The sequence below is a fragment of the Acyrthosiphon pisum genome, chromosome A1, assembly GCF_005508785.2.
Source record: "Acyrthosiphon pisum isolate AL4f chromosome A1, pea_aphid_22Mar2018_4r6ur, whole genome shotgun sequence".
Lineage (NCBI taxonomy): Eukaryota > Metazoa > Arthropoda > Insecta > Hemiptera > Aphididae > Acyrthosiphon > Acyrthosiphon pisum.
This window is the reverse complement of record NC_042494.1, coordinates 149,447,107-149,470,057: the sequence shown is the minus strand read 5'-3', so window position 1 is coordinate 149,470,057 and position 22,951 is coordinate 149,447,107. Positions and strand designations below refer to the sequence as shown.

At 29.5% G+C, this 22,951-nt stretch overlaps 1 protein-coding gene across 1 annotated transcript in view; it reads left to right on the top strand.

Annotated features, from left to right (window-relative positions):
• LOC100167007 (decaprenyl-diphosphate synthase subunit 1) overlaps positions 1-22,951 on the top strand; it is a 38,573-nt gene that overhangs the window by 9,560 nt on the left and 6,062 nt on the right. Inside the window, exons 2-7 of the mRNA XM_008185600.3 lie at positions 2,604-2,756; positions 3,399-3,532; positions 4,431-4,572; positions 16,961-17,050; positions 17,143-17,274; positions 19,825-20,019. Of these exons, the coding sequence (XP_008183822.1) occupies positions 2,604-2,756; positions 3,399-3,532; positions 4,431-4,572; positions 16,961-17,050; positions 17,143-17,274; positions 19,825-20,019 (846 nt within the window). The remainder of the gene's footprint in view (positions 1-2,603; positions 2,757-3,398; positions 3,533-4,430; positions 4,573-16,960; positions 17,051-17,142; positions 17,275-19,824; positions 20,020-22,951) is intronic.

Here is a 22,951-nt window from a genome sequence, read left to right as displayed (position 1 = left end):
ATTAACTTAACTGAGTTTAAAAAAATCAGTAACTTGCCAAGCCTTGCATAAATGTGTTATGAATTGCAGATTGCCCAATAATCATCCCAACTCTCTAACAAATAGGATAGTCCTATTTTTATAGCTCATAAAAAAAGTGCTCAGTATATAGAACTATCTATACATTTTAATTTTGATAAAGAAAAAAATAGTAACAAAAATTCATAGGATACTCAGGTTTGCTGAAAATGTATAAAAAGTCCTTTGCGTAAAGTAGCGAGGCGGTTGAACTTCGTTTCGTTGTGGCCTTGCGGTTGGAGTATATGTAATTATTTCAAGCGGTATATCCGGACATGCACCGATTATTGCCTGATACGGCGTTAGAAAGCGCGAAAATGTGTTTTAAAATATTATATATTTTAAGAAAGTAAACTTTTAAATTTAAATGTAAATTATAGAATCTTACATTGCTATAATTAAATTTTTTAGTACCTAGTTTTAAATATATTTTGGATTAGTACCTACTAGAGTTACTTAACGATATTTTATCATCGGTCGATTTTTAATTTAGAGTAAAGCTAATACTAGATAAGGTTGGTTTTACTAGTTATATACTGAAGTTTTTTTTCTGGTTAAAACTTTACTTGTAGAAGTCCAATAGTCTCAATCTCAGAAAGTATGTTTATAGATTTGAAATCGAACTCTAATGGTGGTATTGTACTTATACTCGTCCAGCGAAAAAACACGCCGTGGCCCAACGAAAATCGGTAATTTTGTTCATCCCTCGTGACACCCCATTTTAATGAAACCGCGGTCTCGATGACAAGGTGTCGCGTGGGGATGCGTATAATCTGAGGGTTCTCTCGACAGATATAGTATAGAAAGGTATTATTTTAAGTTCTGAACATTTTAGAATCGAACATTTCGCAAAAAAAACTGAAAATAAATACATTATTTATTTAATAAACTTAATCTTGAGACTTGACCAATTTTGGATACCTAAATTGCTTAAAATCGGGTTTTTTTAAAAATTAATGATGTATGATAGGTATAGTACAGACGTATACACAGACGTGCAGTATATAAATATGTACGGGTATATTTGGATTGTTACATAGATTTAAGAATAATATATTTTGTAGTATCTTATAATATCCTGCAAACTGTAATAAATAATACACTTAAATATTTTTAAAATGTCCTCAAAGAAAGTTGTTTCGAGTAATTTTTGATCTGAAAAAAAATATAGAGTTTATATGACTTGATGGTACCTATTTCAAATTGAATGTCTCATCGTATCAATGGAAAAAACTGTGAAATATTTACTAAGCTAAGTGCCAGAAAATCACTAATATGACGAACGGTCGCAGCAATAAATACCAAAATTATAAAGTTATAAACGTTATGATTTCTATGAGAGTACAATTATGAGTACCTGTATTAACAGTATATTAGTTTATTTTTGTAGGTGCAAACTAAAAATCTCGTTTTTTATGTTGAAATACAAATATAAATGCTTGTATTTAAACGTGTTTTTAATTTAGATTAACTAAAGACTAAGTTAAAATGCAGAAGAGCTCACTTTCTTATTTCAATATATACACCTATAAAAGAAACCTGAAAGTCTAAATCAATACCAAACTAGATAACCGGTCTTATTCTACACTTAATATATTTATTTTCTTCGTATTTGACGTATAATAATATGTAATACTTAAGTAGCACACGGGTGTGCTTAGCATTATTTCAATCGTTATGAGTAATTTGAACTACGTATTAAATAATATTCAGTGTTTCGTATAAAATTGCATAACTGGAATTTTTTAGAGTTTTGAATATATAATTTATATAATATTAGTTATAATCGATACATTATAAAACCACCTGCGTCTTGATAATTACGATATGGTTGGGATCTATATAAGAAAATAAATATAAGATAAAAGAAGAACAGCTAAGATGTACTTATATTATTGAACTTTTCATCATAAGAATGAGTATTTATGTCCTTCAGCACAAAATAACAAACTACCTTATTAGGTATTATGAGAAGAATATTCTTTAGTAATTTTTAAATCGAATTCCACTTTAAACCTTTAAACCTTTAAACCTTTCATTTCTAACAATTTATATTTCAACATTATAATATCTGCAAAAGTTAAATCAAATCTAAATCTATTATATTAATATGTTGTACTTACACCTACTTATATAGTATAATATTGTTTATGAAAAATAAACATGTACGGTTTATTAAAAAAAAAAATTGTGAATTTTTCAAATTCCAAAAGATAAAACAATTTTATGTGTTAACAAAACTGGTACATAAATCCCTAGCTCCCCGGGATTGAAATTTCGATGCGATTAATAATATGTATTTCGGTCGTGTCCCACTTACCCATGCCGATGATGAGGGGGCCAAATGCCTGCAGGATGGAAAGTATATACATATTACATATAATATATATGTGTGATAGAAAACCGGTCGTATGGTCATTAAAAAATATAAGTGCATTAGAATTTGAATAATGAATACATCTCTTCAAATAAATGGGCTTTACAAAATATATTAACTAATATTTTTTCGGAAACAAAAAAAAAAATTAAAATTAATTTTTTTACAGAAACAGTCAAACCGAATGAGATCAGATCACCAGAGGAATCACTGTCGACGTTTTACTACTTTACAAGACACAGATACAGATTCACTGTCTTCTATCGACCCATACAGACTGTTAGATGACGACCTCAGAGATGTATACACAGACATCACACGGGTCTGTGATATTTTAATATTATACTTGTTGTAAGACTGGAGAGTAAAGATAAATATACTTAGGTATTTTGAAACTAAATATAATTAATGTATAGGTACAGCATCACTGAAAATCGAATAATTTTACGTAGGTCATTTATATAAAAGCTAAAAATAAAAATTGATTCCATAAAATGTATTAAATATAAATTTATTTATTTTACATGAAAACTATTTTTATTTAAGTATTAGAAATGAATGCCAAATTTTAGTTTTAATATTATGCAATATTATATAACTCAATTATGAACATAATTCAATCATATAAATAAATATTCGATAAATATTTTAGAGGTTGGGCACATCTATTATGATAGAATATAATATAATGTATACAAAAACTTTCACTGATTTTTGTTTATATTAATAGGTAGTAGTTATAAGTTATTATAGTCTTAACCATTAATGATTCCTCACATTCCACGTTAAATTATACAATGGAATTAGTCACCGTTGTTTATAAATATATAATATATTATTGATATGTTTATGTATATAAATACATTTTATATACTTGCCTATAATTATCGGTATTTAATTTGTATAAAAGTCATAATAATAATAATAATAATTTTAAAGATAATTTTTGTGATTTATTTTTTAGGAACTTGAACTGAACACTAATCAAGATGAGCTACGGACGATAGCTACATATTACTTCGATGGGCAAGGAAAAGCCCTTAGGCCTATGGTGGCTATCCTGATGGCTCATGCCATAAATTACCACATGAACAATAAGTAAGTTTGCACATTTTATTTTACTAACAATAGTGAAAATTATACCTCAAATTCTTATTTGCCGTGATAGTGAAAATGTGAACAAAAAGTAGATCAAATTATGTTTATACAGATAGAACTGTACAACTTGTTGACATATATACTTACGCAGGAAGATATCAAGAATACCAAAACTGGTTATGGCTCATGTAACCTAGATATCTTACTTACATTCCTGTCCAAGTCTTATTATGTACACATTTTTGTATCCAAAATTTAAGTGAAAAAAATTTGGTTTCATTAAATTTGATAATATATACCTTAGTAGGTACCTTCAGTATACAGATATACCTATATAAAAAAAATATAATACTTAAACGTATACCAACAATTTTGAAAATTATATGGTTAGCTAATGATTTAAGAAATATAAGTATATATAAAAAATTAACATATTGATTAGAACAAAAATTATTTCATCTGTCAGGTATTCCTGTTACACTCTGTACCTGTGTAGTATGTACTCTATAACATTTTATATACAAAACCGCCGTGATTATAGGCAATTACTTGGTTTTGAGATGGGTGAGGTAGTGTCTTGTATTTTGACCACGAGTGTCGTGTATTGTCATTATTATAGTATTTGATCCTACTGTAAACACGAATCTAATATCATATATTATATTATATTTTATGAATTAACATGAGTACCTAATCATCATTAACTATATTATTTGAAAATTATTATACATTAACAATTATAATGGTTTTAACTTTTTTTGAAAATTTTAAACTTAAATTAAATGTTGTTGATGTCATAAGACACTTAAACTAGTTTAATATATTTACTTGTATTGAATACCTTAACAATGTTCGTATAATATCATAGTACTTACCTATAGTATTCTTACGGTTACAGTGGTTTGGACAAGAAACAAAGAGAAGTAGCTATGATTGCGGAAATGATTCATTCTGCATCCCTAATTCACGATGATGTCATTGATCAATCAGACTTTCGACGGGGAAAGCCGAGTGTAAACGCGCTTTGGAGTCACAAAAAAGTAAGTAAAACATATTTTTTCTTCGATTAACCTGAATATTTAGTATCGGTGTTTAAACTAATATTCTTTATCTTTACTACATTTTACAAATTATATAATATACCTAATAACATTAGACAAAATTATTATTGAGAGAATAAAAATTATTTCGATTTAACTTTCAGTTTTTAACGATTCTCGTCTGACTAGAAAATCTTAAGTGTTATTTTATCTGGTGGTCGATGTTTTGAAATGTTCTATATTCTATAGGTAGGTAACTGTACGGAAAAAAAATAATCATCGTGCATTTCAAATATTTTCAATAGTTACCTATAATTATTGATTCCTTACCTAGGTACCTAAGTATAAGCTATTTATGTATAAAATAAAGATCATATATATTTACAGACAAGAAGTTTTCACTATACTTACTAAAAAAAGGTAATTAATAGGTACCTTGAACGATTTTAAAATTTAGTCTTCGATTTAAAATTTTTAAATGTCTTAATTCATTTTGGATAACATATATTTGTAGATATAATAATAAATAAGACTGTTTTTACTTAGACGCATACCGGGTGATTCTTTTATCTATGTAGGTACATTCATGATTTCAAAAACTATTAGCGTTTATAAAACTTTTTTTTCATGCTTTTAAGTCGTTAATTCCATATTCCAAAGCAGCATATTTTTCACAGTAAGTAGTTACTTACTTGATATATAAAAACTAAATTTTGGATGAGTATAGTTTCTGAGTTATAAGTATTTTCAGTTTTTATTGAGTGGCACATGGGACCACAGGGCACATATGCCGGGGTACCCCACAAAATGTTTTTCCACTACCCCACACATCAAAACTTTAAATACTCAAGTATAAATTATCACTTGATACTAAATCAACTAATTAACTAAACGTCTGAATTTTGATTTGTAGGTACGCCTACATCAGAATACTCCGAATAATATTCTGTTTCGAAATATGAAATTAAAAGTATATTTTGTAATTTAAATATGATAACAATAAACAATTGTAAAAAAATATTTTAAGTAGCGAGTGTTTTACATATACCATATGTCCACGAAAACAGAGTACCTACACTGTATAGTTAAATTATCAATATTACTCTACAAATATTTTTTTATTCTGTTTGGGGGAAATGAAACTAGACTATTGGATCATCAATAATGTCCCGCAGACTGAATTCTAAAATATGTATAGGGTACCTACTGATTAATGTAGGTAACAGAGTTATAGAGTGTACCCAGATTTCGCGGACACATGGTATATATATATATATGGTAATTTGAAAGTAAGTACCTTTCCAGTCCATTAAACAATTTTTAGACCTTGATCGTAGCTCTAAAGAGTAACAATTACCTCATGGCATGGATGTAGTGAATAAAAAAACGAAGTTAGATCTTAAAGAAAATCGTCTTTTCTCTTAATACTGTACAACTTCAAATCCTTACAATTTTGACAATTCGAAAAAATCATGTTGAAATATTTTATAATCAACAAACTTTGATGAATATAGAGTTGTGTTATATATCCCTTTAAATTTAGCTTATAATAATGTTATTACAAATTATAATTAAGTTAGAAAAACACAGCAATTTAAATATATCTTCATCCTATATTTTTTGAAAATAATTTATTCACGTATACATAATTATATGCTTCTGGTATTCAATTGTGCTTGTATTTCATAAATATCAATGTGTAATACACTAATACTGATGATATACCATACTACCATATGACCTTGACCCCTTGTACCCGTTATAGCTTTACCGAAAAATAATACAAACGAAATTGCTCGTCTTATACTCGTATATAAGTAGAACATTTTTAAAACCTTTTGAAGTACTATATTACTGTCACCTATACATATTATATTATATACTCCATTTACTATTAAGAAGAGGTCGCATATTAACATAATATTATTATTACTCATTAAAAATGGTACTATGTGGTAAACAAATGACGAAAAACAGTATATTTAGTAAACTTATGCGTTAAACATTTATGAAAGTCTTAAAATTGTATAATGTGACGTTTGAACCAAAAGAGTAATTATGATCAATTAGTATTGGGTATGATTCGGTTAATTCATTTATGTCTCACTATTACTGCTAAACTTGCATATGTTATATTATGAAGTAAGCTATTATAAAAAGTTGATATATACTATATATACATATTATTCTAAAAACAAACAATTGATATTGTATTATAATTATTATTTATTTTGCTGTTTTATTTTACAGCATTATTTTTTCGAAATATCTATCGTTAATAATAGTAATAGTTCTTAAATAGTGTTCAATATTATATTATCAAACATTTTTAAAAATACACGTAAACTGATTTTCGATACCTAACGCACACTCATAAAGCGGTGTATATCAAAACTACTCTATCAAAAAAAAAAAAAAAACGATGCACCGCGGTCGGGTCGTGTCCAACACGGAATGTAATAAGTTAGGTATGGTGTATATAATCGTCACGTAGTGGTGACAAGTGTCGACAATGATGATTATAATACCTTCAACAACAACAACAACAACAACGAAGACTATATTATTATAATGTATAGGTGGTATATCGCAGTGAGATGATGGTAATTAAATCCGGCGCGGCGCCGGTGACCATTAACCGACCCGGCTAAGACCAATACATCGATGAATGAAGAAGGTTTGGCACCGTGGGTTTATACTTTCACTGTATAATATAGGCAGGCAGACAGACAGGTATAATAAGGTATAGGTAGGTACGAGTGGAGACCCACTTATTACGCGCGCTTCGAGCCGCTGCGGCGGAGATGTTTGGTCGCGGAATACCGCGCACGCGGGTATCGATCAATTTCACTCGAGCAACCCGACAAACGCACAGTTCCGAAAGCGGTCTTTTATAAGAAAGTCGCGTGCAGGATGTCTGTATTTTGTTGTTTTTTTTTCATATCTCATTAATATAGTAGGTATACCGTAAAAGACGGTCGTCGCGGTAATAAATATGTATATAAATTATATATGTATTATGTAGTCAGGTACTCGTTGCCGCCACGATTAGCTGAACTTGTCTATGAGAAAACGCAGAAAGAGAGAGAGGGAGAGAGATATCGGGAAAAAAAAAATCGAAAATGTCAACCGGACAAGTTTGACCCGTGGCCAACATGTAACGTCTTCCATGCGATAAAGGGCAAGGTCGTCCGCCTGTTGGCGCACGGTAATACCTAGTCACTATGCTGCGTATCGTTGGCGCGTGAATGGTACGTCGACACTATCGTGAGTTGCATCATCCGAATATAATATCCTCGAAATTATAATATATACAGAGAATTCCTTCTGTGCATCAACAGGACTGTCAGGACTGCAGTCTTGAATTTATTATTATTACGACTCGTCAGTAAGAAAAAAATATGTTATGTTCTCTCTCTCTATCTATCTCTCGTTATTTTTTCCCCTCTTCTCAAAAATATCGTACGATATAACATAATAATATTATTCTTGGCCCTGTATATTGTGCGTTTTGTGTGTCGGTGGCAACGTGTATATAGAGAAAGTTCAACGCGTGCGTAGGCTGCCTGTATAGTTAGGAATATGCGTCGTGTGTGTTTCACAATTAGACGCTTGTTCCGGAAGACCTTTCACGCAATGTGTAAACAACAAATTTGTTATCTATATTTATATAAACACACATTAATAAATAATACTTTAAGGCTTGCCACTGTCGTCCAAATTTAGAGAGCCCGATCGATTCTCGGACATTATATTTGTGACAAAACTCCCTGGAACCGAACAGGCAAAGATCCGGTTTCCAGATAAATTGTAGTAGACATAACAGGAAGGGCTGGTGTGTAAGTAACCGGTGAGAGCGAGACGTGATTGACCATTTAAATATTTACTAGTTTTAACATTAAACATTTAAACGAGATACCTACTTCAAATCGTCGATTTGAAGATTAGACGATAAATACTATTTTAAAATGTTGTAAATGTTAGTGGTTACTGGTTTCGTACCAATACCGGGCGGAATTTTTTTCACGTCTTTAATTTCTTTTCAAATAATATTTTTTTTTCAAACTGAATACCTTGAAATATTTTTACTAAATTAACGGATCAATATCCTATGTATGTATTCTTATTTCATTGAGTATATTCAATAAATTCTTCCATTTTAAATTTGTTTAAACAATTAATCCTAAAGTACTAAATTATAATACATATTTTCCTATGCCAACTATCAAAATTATTTAGATAATTAAATACAAACAGGTAAAATGCAGTTGCATAATACAAAAATCGTCTTTGTGTGCCAAATGGAAATTAAGGTTTTAATTTTGATATAATCGATGGATATGTTTGCATTAACAATGACGAAATCGTTTAAAATATGGATTAAAAATTGTCATGAATTTTCTTTCAATATATCATGATCAGATATCTAACAATTTCTAATAAATTTATATTCACATCACGGGATTTTTTCTTAGACAAATAATAAAAGCTAAATACGCTGTTGCCAATGTAATAATTTCTGTAGGTACACAAATGTACATTTCATATATATGATGTATAAGAGATAAACTACTTTCATTAAACGATATTTGGTCTCAATATTTTACAAATATATAGTACGAGTATAACAATTAATGTCAAAAGATCCAAATAGTAAATGACAAAAAATTATCACATATATGTGATTCAGTTATTGTTCATATTTCGCTAAATCATTTAATATATATCTATAATATCTGACTTAAATTAAGTGTAGGTAAATAAACCAATAAACTTTGAGGTAATGGCACTCTTATATATTTTGATAGTTTTAACATAATATTAATATCATAAATGCTTAGAAGATCAAAGGTTATGCTAGCAGACGACTGACACCCATGTCTAATTGTATAATACACATAGGTACATATTATGGTATAACACTATAATAGACATTATTTATTATGTAATACGCTAATATTGAATGACTATAATATTATTTGTCTTGAGAGTTTAGACTACTTTGAATGTTTTTCATCGTAAACAGTAAGCGTATTAAGCAATATAACTTCATTAAATACGTTATTACACACGCAAAATGATATGCTATATTAATATTACAATTTTTTTTATTATTTCCTAATTTGTTCCGTCATTAATTTCAATTAACTTAAATACACGAATGGGTTTCACATAGTCATCGAACACAATAGACAACGAAATTTACATTGAGTAAACATCGTTTCATCCGTAAACCTTTAGACATTGTTTAGAAAATACGTTTCTGTATTCACATAACCTCGCGGGTATTTTATTATTCTGTCATATTTCCATTGGACCATTTATCACTTATCGTACGGAATTACTGTAATTAGATCCCTTGTTCAGAATCACGTTGTGATTATCTAACAATGTCATTGTTTCATAACTAATATCTTGATTGTTGTATAAAAATATATTTAATTTAAAATAACTTTTTATTATTATTTTAAAATTTAAATACATCATAAATAGATTATAATAATTATTATAAATCGTGTAAAATCAGCGTTTACACAATCAGAAATTATACTTAGTTTTCCCAACTTATGTATTTACCTACCAACCTATTAGTATATTAACGCATAATAATATTCACATGTTATATACATTACAAGCGTTATTTACCTTTCCAGAGTATATTTTTAAAATATTTAACTGCAAATACAGGTATAATTTGGTATGACGTTACTCCCTACTTTTTTATGATTGTGAAAAAGCACAAACGAAATCTATTATAATAACCCCTACAACCCATTGACCCAGAATGGTCATGTGACCTTTAGTGAAATTATTAGAGAAGGGCATCGGAATGCAGTCGAAACCCTCCAAAATGACACACCCAAGTTCAACCCGAGGCACACTTGCAAAAATTTATTCCTACCTCAAAATATTAAACATAGATTGCTTTCACCTGTAATATAATTACTGTATTGGCACAAGATGAACCGACTTTCTAGTTATAAAATACTGATGCGTTTTTTGTTTATATATTTATAAAACTCAATAAAACAACTTGGACGTATTTACAGATATAGAATTTTTTGAAAAAATGTACTGTTAATAATTTTGACCATGTTATAAAATTAAATAACTATAAAGTGGTTATTTAAAATAAAAAAAGTTGGAGTCGTTATGCTTGTGGTTTGTTTGTTCCCGCATAAATTCGCTAATGTTGAATGAATTATGAACGTCATTACATATAATAAATAATTGATAACTTATAAGTAGGTACCTATGTATGAAAAAAGTTAGTCACATTGAAAAACAAGTAGGTTATTACTCATTAGTTGTGTATCAAAATAAAACGTTCAACTTACCTTAGGTACAGTGGTTCCGTTTTATTCATTAAATACAAATCGATTTCATTCGACACTCGAAAAGAACTTTGTGTCATAATTTGATATGAAGTATAACATAGATTTATAATTATTTAGGAACCTTAACCAGCTCTATAACAATGTTGATATTTATTTATTTGGATAATAACAATTGAATTATAAAACTGATAAGAAATGCGTGATTATAATTTAAATCATTTTAATGTAACAGGGTAATACACTAATACTGCTCAATTCTCGAATGCTATTTTGAAATATGATGTTAAATTAATAATACGTGTATATTGTATATATACCAAATACTCTTTTAGTAGTGCCTTAGTGTCTTCTATTCTTTATTTTTCTTTGAAATTTTTTTGTTTCACAATTATTATTATACTATGTCCATTTAGATTAGTAAAGTATGTATTGTTTGTCAACGTTGCTACATAATATAACATCATAAATCATTTTGTGGTCTTTGAGCTTTTCCTGTTTTGTTTTTGACTGGGTCATGACAAGAGAAAAATAATTTGGGGTAATGCAATTTAAAATGTTATGCAATTTGGCGATGACGAAATACTATATTATATAGTATACCTGTTATATTAATATATTATACCTGTATACCTGTTGTATTATATTTATACTTTTTTATTGATCTAAAAAATAAATACACTGGCATCTGAAGAGGCCATCAGTATAAAATAGAATTTTTTCCTGTTTTTATTTTTACAATAGTGCTTTAAATTTTTATACATTTGACTACATTACATTTTTAATACTCGATTTTTTTTAAGAAGACCAATGTTAGACGGGAAGTCCGGTCCTCGTTAAAAATGTTTGAAGTATGTTATATATGTTTTCTAGTTTCCTGGTGCTTACGATATTCCGTGATAATGCGGCTGAAAGTAGATTTGACTCCACATGATTTACATGTTATGTGTGGAGTTCTGGTTTGGTCATAGGCTATTGGAAAAAATACTTGTCCTAGTACGTAGTGTATTTTTTATCATTTTTATTAGCTCTGGGTTCTTCCATATTTATACACTGATTTTTATTTTATCAAATTTTGTATTTAGTTTTTGCCCTAGTTTTTTCCATCTGTCGTTAAGTATAATTTGTACAATATGAATTTTTTGTCATCATATGTATTAATATTTAAAAAGAAACTCTTGTCTGTTGACAAATCTGATTAAATCGATACGCTTCTTTTATCACATTTTTCGTTTCCGATAATACTGCACCGAGTAGGTACTCTTAAAAAGAAAATGTTTCTTTTTCCCTACCTATTACCTAATAGGTTTTTTCTTGAATGAGATTTATTACACCAGAAAAATGTGTAGTGTTCTTAATTCTTTTATGGCTACTAAGTGAGTTGCTGAATATTATATAGTTATATAGTTGTCTTGTACTGTTTGAGTATATGTATTCGACTACTTTATTTATTGATAGTACAATAGCCCATGGCAGTCCATTGAGCATATTCCATATATGGTACAATATGTTATAGCTACTATAGTCAACACTTAGGTAACTAAAAAAATTATTACTTATAATAGTTATTGAATACTTTTTTGTAATAATTCTATACATATATCTTTAAAGTGCTCTGTAAACAATTGTGTGTAATATTAAATTGATTTAAGTTTTTTCGGAACTGAACTCTGCTCATTGCCGTATCTGTCAAAATATAATTATTTACTTATAAATTTCGGTAAAAATGAATACACTGCTTAGAAAGGAAATTAATTAAATTTAAAACTAATGTCAGCACTCATGCAGCAGTCAATAAAAAGTCTATAAATGTCATCAATGAATTATTTATTATACTTATGCTGCGTATTTCTTGGACTGTTTCAGCAGAATGATTAACTTCGAACCAATAAATTATTTTTTTAAGTTATTAAATATTTGGTTTTTAAAATTACAATCTTTGCAATTCCTGTTAAATTATCTACTAAACATTGAAACCAACATCAATCACATATGAACAACAATTGTTTATATACCATGTAATAATTTTTTATGTTTTTGAAGTAATTTAATTTACTATTTATTAGGCTTTTAGGTTATTAACCAAGCTTTTTCTATCTGATTTTTAATATACCAACATGTATTTTTTCATATTATCATTGATTATAAATATTTTTATTCAATGATATTATTTATGTACACATAAACTGCCAAGTATCTACACAACCCTCTTATCGGGTCTGCCGAACGTCGTCAGGTGAACGTTCGAATGTCCACGTGTATAACCGACCAGTGTCTGTCCTTGACCGGACACAAGGCTGCGCTTCTATCGATTGGTTGGTCATCGCATCCGTCGGGTATACTATCCTGTTGCCTACAAGACACACCTTTACTATCGTCTCCTTATACATGTTATCTGCTGGAATGCTGTTTCTTTTCACATCCGACCGAATTATGCAACCACACACTGCTGTATAATATGTGCGTGCGATGAGTGTATATATATTTTCTCCTTAAGCGCACCTCCCCTCGGGCCCCGGGCGGGCATTTAACGTTTCTTTCTTTTCGAAAAACCACCCGACCTTGGCATACAGCTTAGCATGACTAAGCAACGACGCTTTACTCATAAATTATTCGGATTAATGTGTGTATATATATTATACATAAGGTATACAAACGTATTTATTTTTTTTAGTAGATTACGTAATACAATTGTGCGTCTCTTTCCATTTTGATTTGTTCTCCCGTCCAATATAGCTATATCACGAGTTTGCGAAATTATATACGACGATACCTAATGTCCGATGGGCGAAAGTAAACGAACATTATTATATTATGTATATCGGCTTTGGATATCCAAGGTTTTTCGGCTCCGTACATGAGTACAAATCTATGTCAGATATTTCAAAGCTTTGACGGGTGAATCAATTATTAATGAGTAAATACGTATACTATATACACTCGTCGGAAACTCATGCGTTCCATACAGACATACAGAACGTCATGTATAATTATTTAAGATCATTCCGGATGTTCACCGTGAGAACAAAACATACCCCGGAGTCTTTGACAAAATATCTACAAATTGTTCGTATGACTGCGTGACATATTTATTATGTAGTAAATTACTGCTCAAGGGGTTTCTTTTGTTAAGGGGAGGATGAATACCGTCGTACATGTATATTATTCAATAAAAAGCAAAAAAATAAAAAACATAGAAATCAGTAGTCTATAAATGCTGAAATTTATTGCCATATGAACTTTATCTTATTTCCATTAATAGTGTATGCGTTATATTATTATAATTAGTGTTAGTAAGCGCGCAGTTATAAAACTTAAGTCTGCACTCTACGGTATTGTCAAAACTCGGAATTAGAGTATTCCGCCTTCAAATTTAGTCAAAATAATTTTCCAAAAGCTAAAATGTCATTTCTCTTACACCTACCTATTCAATTTTTCAGTTGATTAGTTTTCAGTTGATAGTTCGCATGTGTAACAAATTTTATATATACTCTCAAGTAGTAATACCAAACCGTGAAGTTTAATTAATTTGACTGAATAGTTTTATACAAATTTTATAGGTACCTAAATTATTATGAAATATTTTATATATATATATGTATTGTATATATTTATATTTGTTGTAGTGTAATATATTACACTACAACAAATATAGTAGGTACTATAGCAATAGCAAAACATTTATCTCTAAATTAAAAATACTACAAAATTTAATGTTTCACTTAAAAACCTAGCATTTAAATGTGTAGTATTAAAGTTTTTAAATGATGAGTTCAAAGTTTTGAATTATTGAGGTCCTTTAATTACTTATTGTTATTTTATTCTTATCTATTATTATGAAATCAATTTTCTGGATAGTTTCTTAACCACTCCATTGTTTACTAAGTATACTATTAGTGTTTACTAATCATAAATTACATAAGCTGCTTGTACTTATATGTATTGCAGCATTATTCTTATTTTAAGCAAATATGTTATTTATATTAGTTTGTCGTTGTTATTTACATAACTAATTCCTTAAAACTATATAAATATTAAAATCAAATGTCTAGAAAAATTCTTGTTGCATAGGTACTTACAATATAATATACAATGTTGATATATAATTAACCACTTCATATAAATAAGTATATGTATTAATAATGTACATGTGAAATACACACTTTAAACAATAAAATATTATAATTTATTACTCAACTAAATAGTAACACTACATTTTTAGGGAGAAACTACATGAGAAAGTTTGTTTGTATTATATTTAATTAATTGTACTTAACATGTACAGTTTGGTGGCGTAAACCAATGTTATTATTATGACACTTGTACATTTTCTACGTATTGAGTAGAAAATAACATTCAATTTCCTAATGTGTGTGTTTTGGAATTACGAAAAAAAATTCCACCATAATGTATATTTAATTTAAAGAAATTTTCATTAGACATTTTATACTAATATTTTATTTATCTTAATTGTATTTGAATTTGTGTACCTACTAGACTAGTGTCATTATAGCTATATTAGATAATACTAATCGATCACATAAAATATTAATCGTTAATTTTCATACCTAAAAGTATATAATTAGGATATTAATTATTGTGACATAATGCACATATGGTAATTTCTTTAATGAATATTTATTTATTTTCTCTTCAAACATAATTCCGGTTCTTAGAGGAATCTACATTGACCTTACAACATAATATTTTGAGGGAGAATTTCGTAATGGTTTTTTATAACGCATTCTTGTATTATAAACTTTTTTCAAAAATACTGAAATAAATAAAAATTTAGTTTAAGTTTTTTTATTCTTGTCTTATACTTTCACATCAATATATCTAAGCGTTTCGTGAATAACATTTCAAATATTTGAATTTTTTCTTTTAGGCTATATTGTAGATATTTACATAAGGTATACTCAAATAATTTCATCAGTCGTATAATATATATATATATAATATGTTTCTGTCTGGCCATTATATTGTGTCATTATTTTCAACCAAGGGTCATAAGTACACGGTCACTTCGGAGGCGTAACCGGGCGCTCAAGTTAGGCAACTCCTACTGCCTCCACGACGTAGATCAACCAATGGAAAATTACACGTATTTATTTTATTTTTTCAGTCTCTTTGAAAGAAGTAAAGTATACGTCTGATTCATCTAATCTAGGTATAATAGCCATAAATACTATAATTATTATAGTGAAAGTATGTTTCGGCGTTTTGTCTATTGATGCACATTATATCTAAAACCCATCGGACGTTAATAATCGATCTGCTGTCTTCTTAATTTTAAACTATACAATATAGAAATAATAAAAACATAACATAAAAAACAAAATAAAAACATAGAACATTAAAATTTTATTAACATACAACTCTTATCCCATGAAATATTTTATTTAACATAAAAATATTTAATGGAGATTAATTAAAATCGTATTTTATGTAAATATAAAAGTAAAAACAATTAATAATATTTTAATCATACAACGAATTATATACGCTTCATCACATATTTTCAAAAATATTTTACACGTTTTAATTATCTCGAGTGATTTATACCAAACGTAGTATTTTTTTTAAAAATATTATCAAATAAAAATTATTATTTTTATTACAAAATTATGATTTTCATCTCTATATTCAGAATAACTAAATGCTGTTTAACACAATACGTGAGTTGACGTGTTGTTCAACTCGAGATTGTTGGATAATAATTATACGATTCGAACTATACGTTAATCAGCTCATATTAATGACATTTAAAATGAGATTATTATAAATCCTCCAAAAACCATAAATCGCCATTGTATAGTCTGTAATAAAAATTCTGGTGACTGTGTTAAAAGATATAATATAATTATGAATTGTATAATGTATTCGATTGATTTCTTAAAAATGTAATTGTGTGGCTTTAGGTTTTTTTTGTAGGTACATATTAATGATTACTATGAATTATAATAATATAGCCATTTTTATGATCATGTTAATGATAATAATTATACATTTTTTAACAAATGTTGTAACTGTTTTGTACTTTAATTTTTCAGGTAGCCATGGCTGGTGATTATATATTGGCAGTAACGTCTATGATGATCGCCAGGCTTAACCACAATGACGTCACAATCACGCTTAGCCAAGTACGTGTAATCTTGTTAATGTTAATATTAAACCAAACTTAAAAAATATCCTATACAGTATCGAAAAACGGCACAAATTGAAAACTTTACAGATCATCACTGACTTGGTTCAAGGAGAGTTCATGCAGCTCGGCTCTAAGGAGACTGAGAACGAAAGATTTGCTCACTATTTAACGAAAACTTACAGAAAAACAGCCAGCCTCATAGCCAATTCAGTCAAAGCTGTAAGTAAAAAATTGTATAATTACAAATAACTACAAATAACTTCTATAATATTATAGAATAAGGGCCAAACAAAAAGGGTTTTTACTTTTTTTTAATCAAGCTGCATTTTTTATAGTCTGGAATATTTGTTATAAATTATAATTGAACTGTTAATTTTATTTATATACAATGACCCATTTAATGTATTTTAATGTACATTTTTTAATCTATAATTAATACCCCATCCCCTATAATATTTTAAATTACAGTATCAGTTAACTATTCATTCGTAATTGGATATTTATTTGTATTCATATTCGCGCATTGGTCGAAGCATACTACACATATCTAATATTATATATATAGATACTATAATGTGAAATTAAAAAAAAAAAAAACAAAAAAAATAAATATTTTACTAGACCCATAACAGTCGATTAGTTTCAAAGTATTTAATAATATGCTATAATCTAGTACTAAATTTATGAAATATCACCGTATATATTTATAATTTACGACTATATTATTATTATTATTATTAAGAACCAATCATCTAGTGTTCGTTCTTTATACCAAAAGCCGGTTTAGCGTATTATCCTGATATTATATTGTTCGTAAATTAACAGCAGCAGCTCCTAAACAATAATTATTATGTTATCTGTATACAATGTTCCAGTCGGACTAGTGGCCTTATTTCTAAAATTAATTGCCACGGTGTCGTCCGAATTCGGGATGGACGTTGAATAAATCCTCAGAAGCGTATCATGTATTTTGCACACCATTTATTTCCCATTCGCATCGGCGTTTATACATATCCGTCTGTGTTTATAAGCGCTACGTAAAACAATTACATTACGTATTCATTTTCGCTATATACTCTCTTGCGTTGAACGAACGTCTCAAATTTCATTTCTTTTAAACGCCTGGCTGAATCTCAAGGACCCGTTGAGGGAATATATAGAGCACGCAGACGGTAAAACTGGGCTGAAATAATTTGTTTTTGTCGAGTCGCGTTACTCGGCATGACAATGTCCGGTAAAACTATAATATGCATCGGACGCTGCAAAAGTGAAAAAAATACTTGTTCTACGATATTTATTTAAAATATACAATATTATGCACTCGTAGTAATATATACCTACATGATATTATATACAAACGCGGTGTTACGTAGGTGATTTAAAAATATTATACCTGCAGAACCGAATGATGAACGCAGTGCGTAGGTATGTAATGCTGTGTGTATAATAAATGTATGATTTTATCAATGATCGTTAGTTATTAATTATTAAATATACGTCGTCGTTCAGTATATACATTACGAAAGAAAGCGAAATTTACTTTGCGCGTACATACCGCAGTGACTACGGCGATGAGTACACCCTACCTTTAACTGCCGCTTTGTGTTATTGGTATATAATATGCGTATACAATTACCACGTGGATTAATTAAATATATATAAATATCTTATATCTTATATTATATAAATTCTCAGGACGTACCTAAATTTATTACCATATTGTGTTATAACTGGAAAATTCTCCGAGTGTGATCCCGCAATGGGATACCTAATTAATAACTTTACAACTTATTATGTAGGTATACCTACCGATGACCAATTATAATACTAAATGTAATATATATATATATATATATTACCTATATATTATTATTTTTTACGGCACAATAATAATTATTACCAGGTATAATGGTTGATTTGAATGCTTTGGTTGATGAAACGTCTCGCGCAAGTACACATAATGTATACAATACATTATATTATATTATATACGTATCAGTGGCGGATCTAGAATTTTTTTTTTTTTTTGGGGGGGGGGGGCATTGTCTTTTTCCAAGTTTTACGACACAAATATTTAAAAACGGCCCAATTTATTAACCTAAATGCTAGGCCATTGGAGAGGGCCTCTATCCCCCTAAATATGCCACTGATATGTATATAATTGTTATATATTTTTATAATGTGCAATGTGTATGTATAGGTATACCGGTGAATGGCGATACTATTACTTATAAACGTATACCTATATAAAGAATGAAAACGTTGCATTACAAAATCTCTGTGGGACTTTTTTTCTTTCTTTTTAAATTATTTTTTTTGTTTTATGCTAATAACGGAACGCGTACTTATTATAATACTGTTCTATTCAGAACACGAGGCGCTATTGCGGGGAGACTCGGAGAAGCGATTTTCACGTTTTGCACGGTGTATTCGAGCATAATATAAAATTGTTTAGACACCTGTGCCATAATATATATATATATATATATAAACGTACTTAATACACTTAACGACTGTATAACCTACATCTATATATACAGTATATACACACCGGCCGGGGTCGTGTTCAACTGTATGCGTACTGTTCAGATAAAACCACTGCTTGTATAAAAAAAAGCCTTGTCCGCTCCATGATTTTGGTTATGACTGGGTTAAATAAAAACCACTCGCGCAGATAATATAAAATATATACCTTCTAAGAAGAAAAAAGGTTCTCTTCTATAGTTTTCACTGTTATTATTATTCATTTTGTCGCTGTTTACCCCGCAGGAAGCGATGTTAGCTGGCGCCGACGACCAATTGGTTGACGTATCGTTCGAGTACGGCCGTAATATAGGCCTGGCGTTCCAGCTGGTCGATGACCTGTTAGACTTCGTGTCCAGCAAAGATGCCATGGGCAAACCGACGGCAGCCGATCTGAAACTGGGCTTGGCCACCGCTCCAGTATTGTTCGCCTGCGAAAAGGTATGTATATATATTACCTATACCTACTTTATACTTACCTAATAAACTTTAACCGAAACATAATATTAACCAGCACTAAGTCTAAAAAATCACCCAGACTATTTCAAACTAGACAAAAATTATTAATCATTCAGCTTTTAAAACACCATACCCAATGGATAAGCTGTATACTTATCGGATTTATGAGAAATACAAAAACAAATATTTTAGTTTTTTTTTTTTCTCTAGTAAAAGTGAGTATAGTAAAATATAATCTTAAGTATATATAAACCAAAACACGTAAAAAATTAATGAAAATATAATACATAATAATTATTATGGCTCTAATACGGTAATAATACTCCATATTAGTTTATATACGATATTATATAAACGTGGAACGTGTTATTTAAAAATATTGGAATCATAATTAATTTGTCAATATTATTTTTTTATAATAGTCTAGGTTTACCGTTCCTTAAAATCGACTAATTCGTAGATATATACACGCGATTGGCATCTCATATTCGCCAATCGTTTAACATTATATGTAACTTAGATACATGCTGATCGTTAAAATTGTACATGATGTAAATCTGAACGACCCTGTACTTAAACACAGTAACCTACTACCTTATAATTATTACAGTTCATTGATTGAGAGTTTACCCGCCGATCGCTCCTTTTACTATTATTATACTTTATATTATATTATATTAAGTTACAACAGATCGCCGCCGTCGTCCCAACACGAGTCCCCTATTATTACCTATATATTATAACCTAATTGCGAAGACCAATAACTGAAGTGTGTATTCATGTTATATATATTACTGGGGATTAAATAAGTCTAGAGTGGTTAGTTTAATTTTTAACTGTAATATACGATCTGTAAAATTTTTTCGTATAATATGCATATAATTGTTGGTTGTTTTGACATGTATATAATATCTCGCGGAGAGAGTCGCTGATTATCGACACTTTTCGGTCTAGAAGGGTTAAGCATAGTTTGATGGGTAATTTTTTCTTAGTGTATATATTAATATGAGTGTAATATACAGAGACAGAAGAAGGAACGTGTCTCTTCTCTTACTTCCCAATTACTTAACCAAATGTAACTATAGGTATATAATATATGCATTTCATGACTATGAAATATCTCAAAATTTCGTTTTGAAGATATACATACATTATTATACACTTTCGATGGTGTATATCAAAAATCGTTTGATATTTCTCGGACACGTGACTCGCCGCTCCATACCCTCGAGGTATTGGCGACACATCGTGCTAGTGCTTAGTGGTCAATGGCATCTCGTCGCCAGACTGGCTGGCTGGCTAGCTCTTGTACACAGTATATACACAATATGTAATGTATTATTATGCATATATTTTAGTGATTTTTTTTAACGACGAACAATCATTTAAAAGTGATTTTTAAAATGTTCGATAAATAAACAGTAAATACGTACCTATATGTTTACTAAATAATATTTTTTAAACCTATATCAGCTGCGTGCCCTATATGGGTATTTGTCTATAGGATCGCAATCTCGTCGTGGCACGTTGTACACGGATTTAAGACGATCCGGACACAAAAAACAAATTGAAATAACTATCGTTTGATCGAATCGGAGGAATTATTTCTGTTGAGGTCGCTCATCGCCGTCTTCACGCCGTTGGCCACTCCAAGTTTCTTTTACCAAAAATATACCAAACACAATATATAATAACCGCTTTCTTGAGACCAATGGGATTTCGCCTGAACTGGCGTACCCATACCTGTCAGTGTATTATTATTATTATTATTTTTTTTTTTGTGGCCGTAATCCATCCTGCACGACAAACCAGTTGGTTGGGTTGTAAAATATTTTTTTCTCTTTTATTACATCAACCATATAATATAGATAGGTACCTACAACTCGTATGTGGTTGTGTTTCTCGCGCGCGCGATGTAATAATTCCGGGGCAGAGCGCGCAATCAATTGTGTTTAATAATCTCACGCATTTCGCTACGGACGAATATAACGTATATATATAATACTGATATAATAATAATATATTGTAATATTATAGGTACGCGTTTTAATGTAAAACGTATACCTAAGTACGGGAACGGGTATAAAGCTGGACATAATAATAATATTATTATTATGCGTTGTTTTATGACGCGAACCTGATGCGCGGCGTTGCGTTGTCGAAATTCAGGTTATGATTGGAGGCATGTCAGCGATGTGTGGTGTGTACTCTCCGTCTTAGAATGTACATAATAATATGTGTATGCAATTATACAAAGTAGGTGGGTAATAATTTATTAACAAGGGTCATCGGCAGATCGTATCTCCGAGTAATTTAATTACTTTTTCTCGCGCGTACACAACGTCGTTTCGATTTTTCTTTCCCGCCTATTAGTAGGTACTTATACTTTTTATACGTTTTATTCGCTCGGCCGAGCGGTGTAAGCCCGGTGCATTGTTTTATCGTATTATATATATGTAATAAGCATATATAATTATATAATATAAATATATAGTTAATTTAAGCAAAAACAGTTTTCTCCGAAACGCTTCTTCGCCAGATAAATCCGCAACCAACAAGTATCACGATTCACGACCGCGAGTACCTAAATATTATAAAAAGTGAAGTCGCTGACATAAAAAAAACTTGACATCATACAAATATATATACAGTGTGATTCCTTTTAAAGGTAACACTAAATAATTCTGTCCAGTGACATCGGATTAATATGCGGTTTTCGGGAGGGGATAGGGAATACATAAATACACATTTCTTGATGATTTTTACATTTTTAGATCTTTCCGTTTGCGCATGCGCAATACAACTTGCATTTTTTTAAATGGCAACAGGTGTTTTGAATACCAAATTCGGATAGACCGAATTTTTTAAGTCGATTTGGTCCTTTTTACCATACCTCTAAAATAAAAATTGACTA